The following is a 19,027-nucleotide window of genomic DNA, read 5'->3' as shown; positions in this document are numbered from 1 at the left end:
ACAAATGCAATCAACAGTTTTGCATAAATTTCTCCTCTTTTCTTGAGTTTCAATTGACCTCAGCACCCGTGGAGGCAGGCGCAATACACATGTAAATGAGCTGGCGTTGCTGCAAAGACACGGATGCGGAGAAACAAGATAAACTGTCAGATAATATTCAGGATTTTTAAGAGATCAAAAAATACTTCCTCGTTCAGCCGAGCCGTAAAAATGGCACCTTCAGCTGCCGGGGAATTTGCTTTTGTTTTGCTCAGTGTCTGGCTGTGGACAAAGGCCAGGAGCGGCACCGGCCGCTGAGCGCGAGGCTGAGCAGGGCCGGGCTGGCCGGCAGCGGCAGCGCGGGTGGAATTGGGGTGTCCGCGGGGTTCAGGTGGTGACAGCGCGGGGCTCCTGCTGCCGGAGGAGCCGCTGGTGGGGTCTGGGCAGACCACAGTGCCGGGGAGGTGCCCACCGCAGCCCAGCCCCTGCTGCAGAGCTGGGTTTGGTGGCTGAGCCCCTGCGATGGTGGGTCCCACCATCCCCAGCGCCTGCCCTTGTGTGACCTTCTCAACCTGGGGATGCCAAGTCCGGACCCCCCCGGACCCCCGTCTCCTCCCGGGTGGCCCCGAGCATCAGCCCCACGGTGGGGGCACCTGCCAGGGCCCAGGGCTCGGCCGGGGGCTGCCCTCCTCGCACCACACCACCAAGGCACAGGGGAACCACACGTTCAAAATATATTTAAGCTAACACTCCAGGCAAACAATCAGGGCTAATTTAAACAAACTATAATTAAACATAAAGGACCTCTTGGTAGGGAAGTCAGGGAAAACTGTCAGCGGTTACTTCGGATGTGAAGCCCTTACCTTTGAAAGAATAATTTTTGTGCTAATGTGAGCAATCCAGCACTCCCACACTAGCCTTTGGGGGCTGGTGGGGAAAGAAACTCCTGGGTTTCTTTTGATACCTTTATGTGCTAATCTTCTTAACAGATTTTTAATTAATGGGAACAGAGCACTTTGCAGCCGTGAAATCTATTGGTGCAATTGCCTGGTGGATTAGTACCATTAAGCACACAAATTACCTGTCTCCAGGCCGCCAGCCCCACCGGGGAGTTCCCTGTGCTGGACACACTGAGCAGCCCCATTCTGAAGCAATTTTGATAAAATAAACTCTCTAATCAGGTAAATAATTCCATAAGGGAAATGGCTGCCTTCCCGCAGCCCCCCTCCAGCGGGACCTGGCTACTTTCAGGGGAATGCAACGTGCCTCCAATTACAGACAAACCTCCAGCTCAGAGTCGGTTTGGGAGAAGCTCATGGCACACGGGACCCCCTCGAACCGCAGCGGCCGAGGAATTAAGGCATTTAAGCTGTCAGCCGGAATCTGGCCCGGCCCCTGATTACCTGGGGGGACGTGCGGCGTATTTAGGTTCACGTCCGTTGCAATTTCCTGGCCCCCAGCGTTGATCCCGAATGACTCGCGTCCGTGTCAGGTTCCTGCCCAGGGTCCCTCCGACACGTGGCCCCGGGCTCGGGGACGCTGACCTTTGGGCAATTAAAGACATCCAGGCTGGCCTGAGCCCGGAGAAGTGGAAACGTGCAGCTGCCCCTAAGAGCCGCTGGGCGAGCAGAGCTCCCTGCGCCCATCTCACTGCAGTGTCAGCAAGGCTGCATGGCTGAGCTGGCTGCCCTCACCGCTCCGGATAGGGACCCTGGGGTCCCTTCCCAGCCCCGTCTGTGCGTTTCCAAGGTCTGTTTTAATTTTGGACCTAAACCCGATGGAGGGTCCCACAGCTCCCCTCTGCTCGGACCCTGAGATGGGGATGTGCTGCCCCAGGGATGTCGCTGGGACCCACGTGTGGCGGGGACAGCGGGGCGCAGGGCACCCACATGGTGTCACAGGGGGATGCACAGCCCCAACACACCTCCCACCGCTTGCTGAAGTGGGTGCCCAGCACCCGGGGCTCTGCCAGACCCTTGTCTGGGATGGCTCCAAACCTGCCGCACCAGCCAGGGCAGCTCTCCAGCCTTGTGTGTGATGGGGACAGCCTGGGAGGCCGTGACCCGGGGGAGTTAAACCCCAGCAGTGACCCGCTGGTGCCCAGTGCTGTGCCAGCCGTGGTGGGGACGGCCATGTGGGGAGGTGGCCTTCAAGCATCCCCTGAAACGCTCAGGTGGGTGATCCCTGCACTGGCCCCTAGGATGAAGGAGCCCAAAACATGGGTGGCACAGGGCTGCTCTTCCCCCTGCGAAGGGAGATTAAAACCCCCTCCTTGGCTGCCCCCACGGCTCCTGACACGGGGAGCAGAGGGTGATCCATGGGGCCGCTCCAAACTGGAGGGGCCGTGGAAGCGGCCAAGCGCCCCCGTGGCCAGGGCAGACCCGGGTAGGAGGGCTGGGGCGCGGGAGCCGCCTCGCTGCGCGGTGCTGGCGAGCGCGGCCGGGGAACCCTACACCATGGGTAATTGGCATCAGATGCTCCCTGACCTGCCGCATCCACCGGGAAGCTGGAAGCATTTATTTGTCTGAGCCAGCGGCTCTATCTGCGTGCGGGAGGCGGTGGCGGTGGCGGGGCTGGGCTCCGCGAGCCTAATGAGTCTGAGCTGAAGATGATGAATATGATTGCTGAAAGCGCTTTCCTGAGTCCTCCTTTCCTGGGGCTCAGGTTACGAGTTCCCAGACAGGCTGTCCAGCCCCAGCTTTTCAGCTCTGATTTGTAGCCCCCCAAACAGCATCTGTCAGCTCCCCGTGCCAGAGGAAACTCTGGGTCCTCTGCAGCAGTGCCCGATGGAGCTGGCGAAGGGGCCGCCAGCCCTGCTCGGTCATTGGGAAGAACTTTGCACCCGGGGCTGCCCCGCTTGGCCCCGCACCCCCACAGCCCCCCTGAGCCCAGCACAGGGCAAACCAGACCTGACCAATGTCCCGTACAGGGTCTCCACCTACCAGCATCTTCTGTGCCACTGTGCTGGATTGAAGTTCTGTGGTTACTGGGGACCTTCCCCACAGGGGGTTTGTCACCAGTTGCCTCTTAACCTCACGGTAGAAAAACGGGGGGGTTTGGATTCCCTGTTCTCTGCCCAGCCCCCGCAGCCCATGGTCAAGGTCTCACCCACTGAGCCGCGTCCCACCCGAGGCGGGACAGGGCTGTGTCGGGCCCGGGACGCAGATCCCCTGGGATCAGGGCACACGCTCCTCCCAGGCACGGCCATCCCCGGAGCGCCGGACTGGGGAGCCTGCGGGTCCTTGGCTGCCCCACGGCTCTGCTCCCCACGCAGGGCTCGGGAAGGCTCCACGCCAGCCCCATGTGGCATCTTGCCTGCCCGGGGTGGGCTCCCTGAGCTGCCGCCTTGCCCCCCACCCCACAGCTGTGGGGACACAGCCTGGGGTGTCCCCATGGCTCCAGCACCCCTGGAAAGGTGAGGCGGGGAAGGAGTTTTGGGTGCCAACCTGCCCCAGGCTCTCGGGTCCGGTGGCACTGAGGTTCCCAAAGGCAGCGTCACCCCAAACCCCGGGGAAGGGGGTGCCGGGGGGGCGGAGGGGAGCTGCGGGGCAGCCCAAGGCAGAGCAGCTCAGGCTCGGTGCCTCCCAGTGCCTCCCAGTGCCTCCCAGTGCCTCCCGCAGCCCCAGCCGAGGCCGCGCTGCCATAGACGGTGTTTTGCTGCCTCCCTACGGGAGGACGCGCCGGCAGCACCGGCTCCTGCAGCCCCTCCGGTTCCTCCGCCGGCACCGGGGCCTCGCCGTTCGCTGCCCCGGGATGTGCCCGGGGGGGCCCTGGATGGGGTCAGGCCACGGCTGCGGCCCCTCACCAGCGCCTCAGGCCTTGGCCCCCGCGGGCAGAGCCGCTGCCCCGCCGGGCGGGCGCGGGGTGCGCGGGAGCCCGGCTGCAGCGCACCTCCAAAACCGCTTCCCCGGCCTGTTTTAAATTGGGGCAAGACCCCCGCGGCAGGTCCCGCTCCAGCCCTGCGCCGGCACGTCCCCAGGGCAGCACCAACTGCCCCGAGAGAGCCGGAGAGGGAGCAGGGCCACGGTCGCGTGTCCCCTGCGCTGGAGGGGGAAAGAAAAAGGAAGCAAAACTCCGGCGATGTCTCCAGAAGGAGGGGGGAAGCTGCGAGAGGAAAAGGGGAGAAGCCGCAGCCCTGATGCCTGCGGCCGCTGCTGCAAAAAGCAGAAGAGCAGCGTGAGGCCGGAGCGGGGCTGGCGGGGGGGAGCTGGCCGGGAGCGTGGCACGAGGCCCGGCGAGGCCCTGGCACCGCACGAGAGGAGAGGGGACAACCCTCGGGCATCGGGAACTTCTGCAGTCACCCCTGAGAAGGTTTTGGGTGCTCAGAGCTGGAACCCTCCAGCCAGAGTCCCAGCGGCAAGGCCACGTCCCTGCTGCTGCCCTGTGCTCGGCGGAGCAGCAGCCACCCATCCCCACACCTGCCCGGCCCCGGGGAGGCTTTTGCTCTTCCCAAACCTGCTCATGGGAGTTTATTTTCCCGGTGCAGACTCGGGGCTGTTCATGCACTTTGGGAACTCGCACGCTCCATCCCCGGCTCCGTGACTGGTGACAGCGGGGCCGCACACCAGGCCATGATCTGGGGTCTGGAGACCGGGGGACACCCCTTGTACCACTCACCACCCCCAGCCCCACCGGCAGGGAGGGGGGGACGTCTCCACTGAGCCACCAGATGTGGGTGACCTTGTCCTCGGCCCGTCGATGGCTGGTGTGGTGCTTGGGGCGAGGGCTGCCGGTGCCACTGCCCCATGAGAGCCTCCCCTCACCCCTCCAAGGGGCTTCCTCAGGCCGGAGGAAACCTTTCCACTTGTCTGGTTTCTCCTGCCTTCCCCCGGCACGTGATGTACACATGGGGCTCGGCAGCACCGCGCTGCAGCTTCCCCTCGCTGCTACGGAGCAATGTTGGGGTGTTCGCTGGCGGGACCCAGCGCCCACGTTGCCAAGCCCATGGCAAACCCCTGGACGTGCCTCCCGTGCCCTGGTGGCCTCATGCTCACGCTGAGAGAGGCTGCGGGGCCACAATCCCCCTCGCCGTGCCCAGGCAGCACTGCCCGCCCTTGCCCTGGCTCATCTGGGGACCCGGAGCTGGTTCCCGTCGTGGGACACGAGGACAGACCTCCCGTGCTGCAGCTCGGACAGACAGCCGTCACCGCGGGAAGAGCCTGTGGGTGTGTGCTGAGCAGCCCAGGGGGGCACCGAGCGCCTGGGGCGAGGGGTCGGTACCGGGCGAGCAGTGGGAGTGCACAGGACAGCCAGGGCCCCCCCCTGCCCGCAGCAGCGCGGGGGCAACCCCTCCACAGCAGCCCCTTGGTGGCCCTGGCGAGACAGCCAGACTTGGGGCTGTTGCAACCGTTTCCCGTATTGTGCAAGCGAATGATTATTAAAACCTGACAAGAGGGAAGGGAGCGGAGCTGCGAGCACGGGAGCGCTGCCGGAGCCGGGACACCCCCAAGGGCTGCCGGGCTGCCCCGGGGAGGCACAGGGTGTGCCAGGGCCCAGTGCTGGGGCCAACAGCACCGGGAGTTGGGTGTGGGGAGGGAGGGGGAAAGGTTGGAACGGGGATTGGTGGAGACAGGGGGGAAAGACGCACAACCGCAGGACAAATGGCTTTGCTGTCCGCAGGGCTGTGACACCATGGGGCCGGTGGTGGCTGTGGGGGGTGAACCCAGCGCTGGTGAGTGTTTGACACCCCCCCTCCCGCTTCTGCTGAAACCATCCCGACACCTTGGCAAAATCCATCCCTCCGTGCTCAACGCTGACCTGCTGTGGCTTTATCTTTGGTGCCCATCCTCGAGGCCCGGGGGGCGAGCGGCTGGGTGCGCAGTGCCTGGAGGGACGGCGCTGCCCGCAGGCAGGAGCACGGGCAGGAGCACGGGAGGAGTGCAGGCAGGAGCACAGGCAGGAACAGCACACGCTGCCCGCACCAACTGCGCACATACTGCAAAACCGGACTCTCCTTTCCAGTGTTTGTCACTGGGAGGCACCCGCTGTCCCCACCCTACGAGGGTGCATCCAGAGCCTGCTGAGCTCATGTTTGTGTCGTGGCTGATGCATTTTCCCGCTGAAGCTGGATCTGAGGCCCTTGTTCATTTTTGGACACTTGTGAAGGCCACGAGCCCTGTGGGGACAGTCCCTCCCTGCTGCTGGAACCCAGCAAAGCCCCGCAGCCTGAGCCCGGCTCCCACAGCCCCGCTCCTGCCCCGGCCCCACCGCGCAGCCGAGCGCAGGAACCGCGCAGGAACCGCGCAGGAACCGCGCACCCCCCGGCCCTGCCGGGGCTTCCTGCCACTCTGCCAGGAGGCGACAGCAAAACCCGAGATAATCGTGAAACACGCCCAGGCCCACGTCGGGGTCTCCGCTGCTGGTGCAGAGCAGCACGGGACAGGGCGAGCAGCCACAGCCCTGGGCTCTGGGTGCCACCAGGCTCGGGGACATCCCCTGTGGCCGGCCCAGCTCTCGCCCACCCCAGTCACACACGGAGCCTCTCCTGGCCGGACACACTCCCTGCGGGGTGGCTGGTGCCTGCCTGGCCTGGGCTGGCCTGATCCTGTCCCCACTGTCATCAGGCTGGCGCTGGGGGACAAAGCAGCCAGGCAGGAAACACCCAGCGATGGTTTCACTGATAAATTCAGCTTTTCTGGCTGTTGGTGCCTGTGGGCAGCCTGGGTCCTGGCGCCAGCCGGGCAGCGCTGCCGGAACAGCCTCCCACAGTGGGTCAGAGGGAGGCAAGCCAGGCCCACAGCCCACGGCCACGCTGCGGGGCTGGGGCTGCTGCCCGAGCTGGAATAGGGTGCCCCAGGGCATGGGGACACAGGCAGGGGACATCTGGATCAGGGGATGTGGGCATGGGGGTCCTGGGGACCGGGATGTGGGCACAGGGATGCTGGGGGACGTGGGGACCAGGGCGTGGGCATGCAGGGGGATGTGAGGACCAGGGGGACATGGGGACCAGGATGTGGGCATGGGGATGCAGAGGGATGTGGGGACCAGGGCGTGGGGTTTCAGGGGGACATGGGGACCAGAAGGTGGGTATGGACATGCTCGGGCTGGTGAGGACTGGGAGGGACAGCGGGGGACCTGGGGATGGGCAGGGGGCTCCTGGGGGACACGGCGCTGAAGGCACGGCCGGGGACCCAGGGGTGCCCACGGGGACCCCGAGACGGGTGCGCGGGCAGGGGCAGCCCCCCCCAACCCCGGCGGGCCGGGCTGTGGGAGGCGGCCCCTCCCGTCGGGGGGCGGGAGGAGGGGGGGCAGGAGGAGGGGCGGCGGGCCGGGAGCGCCGGCGGAGCTGCCTCTTGCCATGGGCGGTGGGTGCCGGGCCCGGGCCCCCCCGGCCGCGGGGCTGCGGCTGCTCCTCGCCCACGTCGTGCTGCTCTGCGCCCCCGGGAGCGCCGCCACCGACGGCTCCGGTACGCGGGGGGGGGGCGGCACCGGGAGGGCGGGCGGGAGACCCGCGGGGGATCCGGTACCGGGAGGCGCGGGGGGAACCTGGTCCCGGAGGGTGCAGTACCGGGGGTCGGGGCTGGCCGGGACCGGTCGGGGCGTTTGCCCCAAGCCCCGGCCCAGCGTTGCGGGACGGCTCCGCGCTCCGGGGGGGCCCCGGGGGCGGGATCGCGCCCATCGCCCCGGGCCGGTCCTCGCCCCGCCGCTGGCAGGACGGGGCCGCGGGGCGGGCAGGAGCCGCGGCATCGCTGGCAGGGAGCCCCGGGGACACCGCCTGGGGCAAGAGTCCCCGGAGCTGCGGGGTTCGGCCGGTCACGCCTGAGCGGAGAGTAAAATCACCCGTGAAAAACAAACTTCCCCTCGCCCTCCCGCGGCGGCCGCGCAGGGACCACACGCAGAGGCCGGAGGAGCCGTCACCGGCCCGAGAGTGGCCGCACGACGGGGCTGGGCTCCCGCCAAGGCCACCGCTCACCCCGGGCCAGGACGGGACTGGGGCCACCCCGGGGTAGCCCTGCCCCCGGGCCGAGGGCCAGCACCCCGGCTGCAGCCTCCCCGCTGGGACGGGGCTTCTCAAAATAGAGGGAGCAGCATCCATGAGCGCTGGTGGCCAGGGCCCTTCCCCGCGCTCCCCAGACACGAACCGGGTGGAACTGCAGCCTGGGGGTGAGGGCGGGGGGCTGGGAGCCGCAGGGATGGCTCCGGTGGCCTGAGCCATCGTTTCGTTCCCGTGCCCACGTGCGGCAGAGGTTCACACTGGGACATAAACTCACATCTGGAACCCCGTCTGCGCCATCCCCAGCCCCTACGGTGCGGTTTCCTCCAGGTCCTCAATGGGCCCATGACTCCAGTCCCTCTTCTGTGAAATGACCTTCCTCCCCGCAGAAAAACACCATCCCAGCATGAAGCTCGCGGCACTTCTCAGGTTTTACAGTTCCTCACTAAAGTAACGCGCTCAGCAAACCCAGCCCCAGCGCATGGGCTGCGTCCCTCGGCGGGCTCCGGCCACCTGCGCTGCAAACGGTGTCTCCAGCAGCCCTGAGAACCCCCAAAACGGGCACGAGCTGAGCGTGTGGAGCTGAGCAGACACCCCCATTGCGGGGGGAGGTGGGACCGTGGGAGAAGTGACCCGCACCCAGCGGCTCTGGGCTGAGCAGGCAGAGCCAAGTGCTGGAGCGGGACACGTTGCCCTTCCCACGGCCCGCGCTCCCTCCCCGTGGCCTCCTGCTGGGAGAGGGGGGACCCCTCTGCGCCGGAGCAGCGGGTCCTATGCAAAAACAGTGACCCCGAGGTGGGGACTTCCCAGTTTCAGCAGCGTATGTGTCTGAAAGGGTAACACGACCCGGGGTTGCAGCGTCTTGAGGCCCCGTGGCTGTGGCCGTGCCTGCTCTGTGGGGGACTCCGGGAGTGGGGGTGCGACCCGCAGGGAGGTGGCAGGTCTGGCTGCTGGGGACAGCGGGGTTGGGTGCCCCCAGCGTGGCCAAGCCACCCTGCAGCTCTCCGGGCTGGTTGGCCTTGGGCTGGAGGGGCAGAGCAGGCGCAGCCGGAGCGAGCGCTGGAGGAGGGGTGGTGCTGGGGAGGCAGCTGGCACCCCGCTGCGGGGCCTGTCTGCACGAAAGGAGGGACCCCTTGGGATGGACCTGGCTGTCACCCACTGGGCTGGACCACAATGGTGGGGACAGGCAAGGGACAGCCTCTGTGTGGTTCCTCCTCCAGCTTGGCCATCTCCTGGCATGGAACTCATCTCCCTGAGAAGCTCCTCCTGGGGGTTGAGGACAGCCAGGAGCCACAGCCATGTGTCCTGCTGGGCACAGGACAGGGCCTGGGGACCCACTGGGGACCCACTGGGGACCTGCATGCCTGAAACAGTGGGGACAGACACATGCTGGAATGGCGATGACGCAGCTGTGACCAAACCCTGGAGCTGACTGCTGCACGCCAGGATCAAAGCAAATTTCACTACGTGGGGGAAAAGAAAAAGTATACCTGGGATATACATGAAAGGATGGCTCTCTTCCAAGCCTTAATTAGGGAGGGAGATATCTGATTGAGGAATTAGGGGAACTGCGCTGTGCCCCAAGGTGCTGTCAGCAGAGCGACCAGGCTCCTGCTCCTCCCCAGTGCTGCGCCAGGAGGACCACAGCCTAATCTTGCCCTTGGATCTGCTCTTGGAGACCAAATAACAGGATGTTTGGCTTACTCTGGGCTCTGCTCCTTTGGTGTTTGCTGCTTAGAGAACTTACACTTGACTCTTTGCTGGCTGGACCGTGGTTCCGAGCCGTGATGTTTACTCTCTGTAGAATTTTCCTCTGGCTGTGAGCAGAGCCAAGCTGGTCCCATGGTATTTCTCTGTTTTCCCCTGCAGATATTGCCCTGGCTTGCCTTCAGGGGTGTATCTTTGCACGAGTGTTATTGCAAAATAAACCTGACCGTCCTCTCCACAGCCATTCCACAGTTCACACCGTTTCACCCACTGGCAAACAGGAGGTGCGGCAGCACCCAGACATCACCTGCCTCGTGGTGCGTGGCTGCAAAGAGGGGGGGCCTGCTGCCACAGAGAGCCCCAGGGCTGCATCATCCCCTCCAGCCAGCCCGGCTGCCCGCCCGTAGCCCTTCCTTGGGGCTGGCAGCCGGGCTCAGGTGCCAGGAGGAGGATCGCTGAGCCCCACGTGGTGTGCAGCTGCGGCCCTGGCACGCTGCTCTTGCTCACGGTGCCGCCCAGAAGTGGTTGCAGATGACAATCTGGCTGCACTGCCTGTGCTATGAACAGCTCGTGGGCCCGAGGAAACCTCCCTGAATCAGAAAAACAAGTGCGTGAGCCTTTCATCATCTTCAAAGCCTGCGGCCGCAGAGCCATGTCCCATCAAGCAAGTCTGCTCCAGCCCGGCCGTGATTCACCCCAGGTTGCTTTGGCTGTGGTTTGCAGAGCGGATGTTGTCCCCGAAATCTGGCATTTTTCAGCAGTGATGGAGCGTGTTCACCAGCTCTGCCGTCACGGAGGGGGCTGTGCTCCAGCGCGGAGGCTGGCACCAGCTTTCCCCACACCTGGAGCCATCCTGGCGCAGGATTCCTGGCTGGGGTGGGGAGAGGCAGGGAGCCACGGCGGGAGGGAGGCTCCGAAAGGACGTGAGGGGGCTGCTGTCGCGGGCCAGGACACGCTCCGTCCCCCTCCTGTCCTTTTGGCTGGAACATGCCGGTCCCACCCCACCTCCGAGACCCCGCGGCGCTGACACCGCCGTGAACCGCAGGAGGAGACAGCTCGGCCAAGCCCGGCGTGGTGCCAAACCCGCCGTGGAGGAGTGCTCAGCCACAACACGCCATCGAGCCCTGCGCCGGGACGTCCCCGGCAAACTGAACTTCTCCTGGCTCCCCTCGTCAGCTGGGGGAATGGGGCAGGACACGACCTGCCGGCATGGAGCATCCTCCCAGCCCCGGGTTGTGGTGCCCACAGGCATCCCCACATCCCCCTGGGTTGCACCAGGCACGGCACGGGGCTGCATTTTTAGTTGCTTGCAAAGTTTGCAGCAGAGTTGAGTGTAGAGCTACTGATGCAGGAATAGCCCGGAGGATGCACCAGCTGCGCTGCAACACGGCTCCCTTTGCAAAAGTTCCCCTCTTGCAAAAAACCAAACGGGTGGTCTGACCTTAATTTGTCTGAGATAAAGAAGAACCTGCCTGATGCCTCATCTGGATACATGAAAAGATGTGAGATGAAAGGGAGGCTGATGGAAGGGCTGGGAGCTGAACGCGTCTTTGCAAGCTGGCCCCCGTGATTAGAGGGATTTGGGGACACAGGGCTGAGTGCAGCCAGGGCAGAGCTGCTGGCCGAGCCCTGGGCTCCTGGGCAGCCCCTGCCCTGCCCCGAGCATGTGGCTGCCTGGGAGACTGAACAACTTTGCAAAATTAGCCTTATTTTTCAAAGATGTTAATTTTTAGCTGTAATTTCCTATGGAAAAAATGTGGTTTCTATTCTGCATGCCTGTCACTCCACCCCAGCATTGGAACCTGTTCCCAAATTCCAGAAGAATCTGAACCAGGTCCGGCGGGGGCCTGGTGAGCTCATGGAGCACACGGAGCAGTCGATGGATGCGGGAGACCTTCCTTCCTCAGCCACGCCACCGGGCACACCGGGAACGGCTCTCGGTCCCTTCTGGTGCTGAGGCCACGCTGCCCGTCCCCATCCCCGCGGGCGGTGGCACCGGAGCCGAGCGCTGTGTGTCGGTGACACCCCTGTCCCCAGACGCCGCGTCCCGGTGGGGCTGGTGACCGCCGTCCTGCGGATGCACCCCCAGATCCTCAGCCAGGGGCGTTCCAGGAGGACTCGTCTCTTGGTGCTTTTATTCTCGGGGCACAAAGGCTCCATCCTGGGTCTGCGGGGACTGACCCAGCTCCGTGAGGTTGCCAGCAGTGAGGCTTTTGGGAGGCAGCTGGGGCAGAGGACATCTGAATTTTCACCCTGGTCCCTGGGCTAACGAAAGGCAGAGGGGTCTCTGGTCGCCCCGGCTCTCGGTTCTCTTTCTCCCCCGAGTTTTGCTGCTCTTGGAGGGGCTGTGAATAGTGGTTACAAGGTGCCTCCGGGTGGATCGGAGGGGCTTGGTGCGGATGGGTGCCTCGCACCGCCCCAGCGCCGGGAGCTGCTTTATGCCGCGGGGGTCCCCCTGTGTCCCGCAGGATCCCGCTGCCGGGGGGTGTGCGGGAAGGGCCCTTATCTCGCCCCTGCAGGCTGGGGCATGAGGGTGGTGGAGGAAGGGGCCAGGCGGGAGTGAGCTCAGCCATCGGCCCTTTTCATCCGCTCGGGGCTGCGAGGGCGGAGGAGCGGCTTGCCAAAGCAAACTTCAGCCCCGACAATTGCCATTATTATTATTATTAACACCGGTGCTGTGTTTGTGCTGCTTTATCCTGCGCTGGCGTTCCTGGGGCACAGCAGCCCCGGGGCACAAGGCTACAGCCCTGGCTGTGCAGGAGATGACCGTGACGTGGCCCCGTGGTGGCACAGGGCACCAGGCAGGGCATGGCCCTGGCAGCAACAGCCTGAGCTGGGGCCTGGGCTCGCAGCACCCGTCAGCGCGTGGCTGCGGGTGCAGATGGTTCTGTTGGCAATCCCGGGTGCTTCAGACAAAGCTGATTTCACAAGGAAGGAGGGACAGTGCTGAAGCGATGCTCTGGCCCAAAATACCTCACCAGGGAGGTAAAAGCTGAGCCATAATATCTACCGCAGGCCTGATATTGCAGTGACGAGGGCAGTGCTCAGCTCCTGCAGCACATCGTTGACACCAGACTGTGGGACTGGGCTCACGGAGGTGGCTGGCATCAAAGCACCTTGTCTCAGGGGAACCCCCAGGGTGCATCCCCCTGAGTCGGACCTGGCTCGGCTGTGTCCTGGGCAGTGTCACCCCGTGAGGAGCCGGGAGCCAGCGGTCATGGTGACGCTGTGGTGGTGATGTCTCTCTCTCTCCCCGCAGTGAATCCCTGTTGCTATTTCCCCTGCCAGCACCAAGGGGTGTGTGTGAGGGTCGGCCTGGGAGGATACGAGTGTGACTGTACGCGCACGGGATACTTCGGGGCCAACTGCACCTCCCGTAAGTCCCTCCGGCCTGCAGGACTGCTGGCACCCATGGGTCCTGGCGCGGGACGCTGCGCCTGCAGCACGTGCTCTCTCCAGCAGTGACAGCGCGGGTGGGCCGGGGTCGTCAGCGAACTTTGTTAGCGGGACGAGCAATTTACTTGGTCTGTCTCCCCCAGCCGAGCTCTGGACGCGCCTCCACAACCTGCTGAAGCCCAGTCCTGCCTTCTACCACTTTGTCCTGACCCACTTCAAGTGGTTTTGGGACATTATCAACAGCACCTTCATCAGGGGCACGCTCATGAGGCTTGTGCTCACAGGTGAGGGGTTGGAGCGGGTCTCGGGGTGCAGCAGGGCCTTGGGGACTCCCCCCAGGCATCAGCAGAGGGGCAGGTAGCATGGCTGCAGTGATGCTGGGCAGCTCCCACGGGCGTGGTGGGCACCAGGCTTGAGTCACCTCACTGGGAGACCCAGGGGTTTGTCACCCCCTCACCCCACCACCCTGCCCGGAGGAGGCTGCCAGCCAGAGGGAAGAGCAGCTCCCAGCACACTGCGCTCCCTGGGCCAAAGGGCTCTGAAGCAGTCACACGGAAAGCAGCCTGTGGAAATATGGCCCCTGTTACTCATGTCCCCGTATTCACCTCTTTACATAAATATTTAGGTTCCAGCCCTTGGAGCCATAGCGACATGTTCACAAGGCTCTGGCTGTTGGTGTTACCATTTCTGTGTGGTTGCCATCTCATTCATCATCCAAGAATCCATTAGTGCATTAGGATGATCCTTCTGCGGGGAATTGCAGCCTTTAAAAGGCTCAGAGCAAAGCTGGGACACCCACATGCCTCTGCTGCCGGCCCCTTTCTGGTTTTTGGAGTGTCAGGGGAGGACATCTGGCAGCACTGAGTGGGTGGGCAGGGGCTGGGGGCAGAGCCTGTGGGGTGCTGCCCCATGCCCCGGGCCCCACCGTGGTGACCTCCCCTCTCTCCTTCCAGTTCGTGCCAATCTCATCCCCAGCCCTCCCACCTACAACTCTGACTATGGCTACATCAGCTGGGAGGCCTACGCCAACGTCAGCTATTACACCCGCGTCCTCCCGCCCGTGCCGGACAACTGCCCGACGCCCATGGGGACCAAAGGTAGGCGGCTGGCCCGGGGGGGCTGGCACTGCGTGGTGCCAGGCGTGGGGTTGAGTTGCTGGAGCAGCACCCTGAGTCCGTTCCCGGCGCAGCATCAGTTTTCCCACCTGCCCGTGCCCGAGCTTTCGCTGCCACGGACACATCTGCAAGGTGCCGCTGGCGCTGTCCTGCCCGAGCTGGTCCCATGGGCAGGAGGAGCTTGATGGCATCTGAAACGCTGCTGGGACAGCTCAGGTTGGGCTGCTGGGGCATGTCGGAGTCTGTGTAAGAGGGCTGTAAGGTGCCTGTGCAGATGAGTCAGTGCCTGGCGCTGCAGCAGACAGAGGAGCGCTCGCCAGCAGCCCCATGGCCAGTGCTGGTACCCGGCCGGGTCAGCACGGGGCATCTGCCCTCAACCTCCATCCTTCACAGGGAAGCAGCAGCTCCCCGACCCCCAGCTCCTGGCGGAGAGGTTCCTGCTGCGGCAGAAGTTTGAAGCCGATCCCCAAGGCACCAACCTGATGTTTGCCTTCTTCGCCCAGCATTTCACCCACCAGTTCTTCAAGACGTCCGGGAAGATGGGACGCGGCTTCACCAAGGCGCTGGGGCACGGGGTGAGGGGCGCTGGGGGTGCGGGGGCATGCGGGGAGTGAGGAGGGGGAGCGGGGTGTGCACGGCCTTTCGGAGCAGCCTCGATGCCAGGCTCTCTCGGCAGGTCGACCTTGGGCACTTGTACGGGGACAACCTGGAACGGCAGCACCAGCTGCGACTCTTCAGAGACGGGAAGCTGAAATTCCAGGTACCGCCCGGCATGACCGAAACACACCTCAGCCCTGTGATCCAGGGTTGTTTGAAGCCCATGTCCCACTGCTAGCCCCCAGCCCTGATGTCCTGTGGGGCTGCTGGCTGGAGGTGCCATGCCAGAGGGACGAGCTTTGGGGTGTAGCTGTTCTGGCAGCAGCAGTCAGGGCTGTATGAGGGGGGTGTTTCTGTCCCGCTCACTGCTTGCAGGAGAGCAGCCGTGGTGCCCGCAGGGAGGCAGGTCCTGGCTGGGCAGGCTTTCACCGGCGGCGTTTTCTCCCCTTCTCCCTTTCTGCCATCCCGTTTTTGTCTCCCAAGGAGGTGGATGGAGAGGTGTATCCCCCCATGGTCACTGCTGCTCCGGTTCACATGGTCTACCCGTCTGCCATCCCCAAAGAGAAGCAGCTGGCGATGGGGCAGGAGGTGTTTGGGCTGCTGCCGGGGCTCTGCATGTATGCCACGCTCTGGCTGCGTGAGCACAACCGCGTCTGCGACGTCCTGAAACGGGAGCACCCCACCTGGAGCGACGAGCAGCTCTTCCAGACGGCTCGGCTCGTCCTCATCGGTGAGGACCGGCGGCGCCGCAGGGCTGGGGCACCTCGGAGCCCCGTGTCCCACCTCCCTGGGCAAGCCCCAAGGACCTGGGCGTTGGTCGGTCTGTGTCTGAGGGTGGTGGCCAGGCTGGCTGTAAGAGCTGGAGGAGTTTCTCTGGAAGTCTTCTGAGGATTATTGGCTTTAGGCCATAGAGCAAAAATTGGCTTTGATCCATCAAGAAAATTAATTTTGAATAATTTTGTCATAATTTTGAATGATTTCATTTTAATGTTCATTATAAATTTAATCTCATGAAAAACCTTTTTTCTGACCAAAATCCAGAAAAAAGCCATGTCACCGCATTATCTCTAAGAAGCCTATCAAGGTCAGCTTTCCTCAGGAACCATTTCGGTTTTGTCAGACTGAGCTTTGCTGGTGAAAAAATAATTCACTGAAAACAAATTCCCAAGCAACTCAACAAGCCCATAGTCAGAAAGGTCCCAGGTGGTGGATGGGTGCTGGGACACGCTGCTGTAGCACATGGGTAACATCTCAGAGCTGGTGGCTCTGGCTGCTGCCAGCTGCCAGCTGCTTCTCTCACCTCCTGCCCAGGGGAGACCATTAAGATCGTCATTGAAGACTATGTCCAGCACCTCAGCGGGTACTACCTGAGCCTCAAGTTCGACCCCGAGCTGCTGTTTGGGACGCAGTTCCAGTACCGGAATCGCATCGCGGTGGAGTTCAACCAGCTCTATCACTGGCACGGGCTGATGCCCGACTCCTTCATCATCCAGGGGGAGGAGTACAGCTACGAGCAGTTCCTCTACAACACCTCCATGCTCATGGACTACGGCGTGGAGGCGCTGGTGGAATCCTTTTCCAAGCAGATTGCAGGAAGGGTAAGGTCCTGCTCTCTCAGGGCTGTGGGACCCCAGGGGGGATGCGGGTGGTACCGTGAAGGCAGTGGGTTGCACGTCACACATCCATACATTCTACCGGACGGGCACACTGTGAGTCCTCCCCACAGGCACCGTAGCAAGGCTGGGCCTTGGCAGCCCCATTTATTTGTGCTCAGGACTCGGGGTGATGCCAGGAGCCTGCTGTGAGCCGGGATCTCCGCCCAGGCTGGGCTGTGGAGCAGCCTGGGCACGGGAGCAGCTTGTCTGGTGCTGTTCTTTGCTGCCATCACATGGATGTTTCCTTCCCAGCCATTACATCTACATTTCTGACCCTCTTTGCTTTTGTAAAGCAGCAAGGCTGAGGTGCAGACCGGCTGCTCTTTGGGTGCTTGGGTTCTCCCCGTGACCCCAAACCCCCATGCTCTCTCCCCTCCTCCCAGGCCAGTGGGTCACCGTCCATCTGGGGCTTCTCCTGCACCATTCTCTGACCTGCCCTGGGAACAGAACTCTACAGCTGGTTTTTGGCACTGTCCAGTGATCCCCACTCTTGCTGCTGGTCTCCACATCACCACGCCCAGGACATGGATGTTTTAGTGTGGTGGCTCCCCTGGAGTGGTTGCTGGTGCTGCCTTGTGCCTTACGTGTGCTCCTCCTTGTGTTTTTGCCCTCCAGATCGGTGGGGGACAAACCATCAACGCTAATGTCTTGGAAGTGGCCATTGGGGTCATCAAGGAATCCCGGCAGCTGAGGCTACAGCCGTTTAACGAGTATCGGAAGAGGTTTGGCATGAAGCCCTACAAGTCCTTTCAGGAGCTAACAGGTAGGGCTGCAGCGCTGCCACAGGAGCTCTCGGGGCTTCACTGGGGCTGTGCAGATGCTCTGTGCCTGCAGCGGGGGTACAAGACCACGAGCTGCCCCCCTGCTGCTGGGCTGGCCTGGCAGAGCAGCCGCTCCTGCCCCTCCACGTCTGGTCGTGCCCCTCGCACCGGGGCAGCCAGGGCTGATGCCTTGGCTGCGGGGTCCTGCCGCCTGCGGGGCTGGATGAGGTCTGGAGGGCTGTGCCTGGGAGCTGGGCTCACTGCTGTCACATTCCCGTTACCCACAGCAAGGCCAGTCCTTGCCGGGGGGCAATTCCCTTGCTAAACCACTCTTGACGTTCACCTGGTGCAGGAGAGGAAGAGAAGGCGGCAGAGCTGGAAGAGCTTTATGGAGACATTGATGCTCTGGAGTTTTATCCGGGTTTGTTGCTTGAGAAACCTCAACCCAATGGTATTTTTGGGGAAAGCATGGTGGAGATTGGAGCTCCGTTTTCGCTGAAAGGGCTTCTTGGAAACCCCATCTGCTCCCCAGAGTACTGGAAACCCAGTACGTTCGGTGGAGCAACCGGCTTTGAGATAGTTAAGACAGCGTCGCTCGAGAAGCTCGTGTGCCTCAATGTGAAGAAGTGCCCCTACGTGGCGTTTCGTGTGCCGGATGCCGTGGAAACCGGCAGCCCTCGAGGTGGTGGATCATCTACTGAGCTCTAGCACCAGGACAGCCTGCCCAGGTTAGAGACCGTCCTTGGCCAGGCGCCGGCTGAGCTGAGCTCCCGGCCTGGCGCTGAATATCCCGTTCCTTCCCACAGGGAGCAGTGGGATACAGAGACCACTGTGCCGACAGGAGCAGGACAGACGATGGTCCCATCCTGGGCATCCTCCACACCAGCCCTCAAGGAGAGGCTGGTACCAGCTCTGTGAAAAGCTCAAGTGCCTCAGGAGAGTGGCTGCCACCACTTCCCTCAGCAGACTCAATTCTTTTGCTAATGAATCCCTTGCACTAAGCCAGCTTTGGGGTTCCCCAGGGGACGCCCATCTCCCCGGGATGCTCAGGATTCCCCTGTGCTTTGTCACTCTCTGTCCCCGCTGCTTTCCAGCACCAGGCCACCAGCAGCCCCTCTTCTGCAGGGCTTCCCCGCTCGGGCCAGAGGAGCACAGAGCCCAGGGAGCCCTCGCAGTCCGTCCACCCCAGCCTGCCCAGCCGGGCACAGCCAAGACACGGCCAAGAAGAAGGAACCAAAGCAGCATTTCTGGAGGAGGAGACGTGGGGAGAAGCATCAGATCAGACCTCCCAGTCCTCCTGTGTCTCCCACCCGCTGGGTGGGACCCCGGCACCGCTGCCTGCCCACGCTGGGCTGCTCGGAGCAGGACGCTACCTCTGTGCAAACACAGCGGTGAAGTCTCTTCCATCCTACGATCGTTACACTTCCCTGCATTAATAGCTCAGCAAACGGCATCCCCAAGGCACACAGAGCTTGTTCCTGCCCTCCTCCAGAAACACACGCAGATGTCAGCCCTCACTGACATGATGACATGGTAGCTGGCAGCCACTGTCACTGGCCTTGATCCCCATCAGATCCCGGTTCACCTCCAGGAAAATGGACATTTAAAATAATAAATGATTTTAAAAACTCCTCTTACTTCCTCCAGCCAGTTTCCAAGCTGATTTTTTAATTCCCGATCAACCAAGTATGTCATGATCCAAATTCCTCAAGAAGAGGTTTTGAGGCACTTCCAGGCAATAATAAAATCAGTTATAGGGAGGTGTTACAGATTTAAAGAGCTGGTGCCTTGGCAGGGACACATTAGGACATCGTAGCAAGGGAACATCTGCAAGTAGAGACTCCCAAGGCAAGAGCCTTCTCACTTGCTTTCTTTAACCCTTCA

At 62.9% G+C, this 19,027-nt stretch overlaps 1 protein-coding gene across 1 annotated transcript; it reads left to right on the top strand.

Annotated features, from left to right (window-relative positions):
* Nucleotides 1-7,259: 7,259 nt before the first annotated feature.
* On the top strand, nucleotides 7,260-18,789 carry PTGS1 (prostaglandin-endoperoxide synthase 1). The gene is made up of 11 exons (XM_074923468.1): nucleotides 7,260-7,385; nucleotides 12,879-12,995; nucleotides 13,159-13,299; nucleotides 13,969-14,112; nucleotides 14,524-14,705; nucleotides 14,807-14,890; nucleotides 15,211-15,457; nucleotides 16,039-16,325; nucleotides 16,998-17,145; nucleotides 17,496-17,871; nucleotides 17,950-18,789. Exons 1-10 carry the CDS (start codon nucleotides 7,277-7,279, stop codon nucleotides 17,849-17,851), a joined length of 1,815 nt encoding a protein of 604 aa, XP_074779569.1. The 5' UTR covers nucleotides 7,260-7,276; the 3' UTR covers nucleotides 17,852-17,871; nucleotides 17,950-18,789.
* Nucleotides 18,790-19,027: the final 238 nt, after the last annotated feature.

The sequence above is a fragment of the Athene noctua genome, chromosome 20 (assembly GCF_965140245.1).
Source record: "Athene noctua chromosome 20, bAthNoc1.hap1.1, whole genome shotgun sequence".
Lineage (NCBI taxonomy): Eukaryota > Metazoa > Chordata > Aves > Strigiformes > Strigidae > Athene > Athene noctua.
This window is presented reverse-complemented; position numbering and strand designations above follow the sequence as displayed.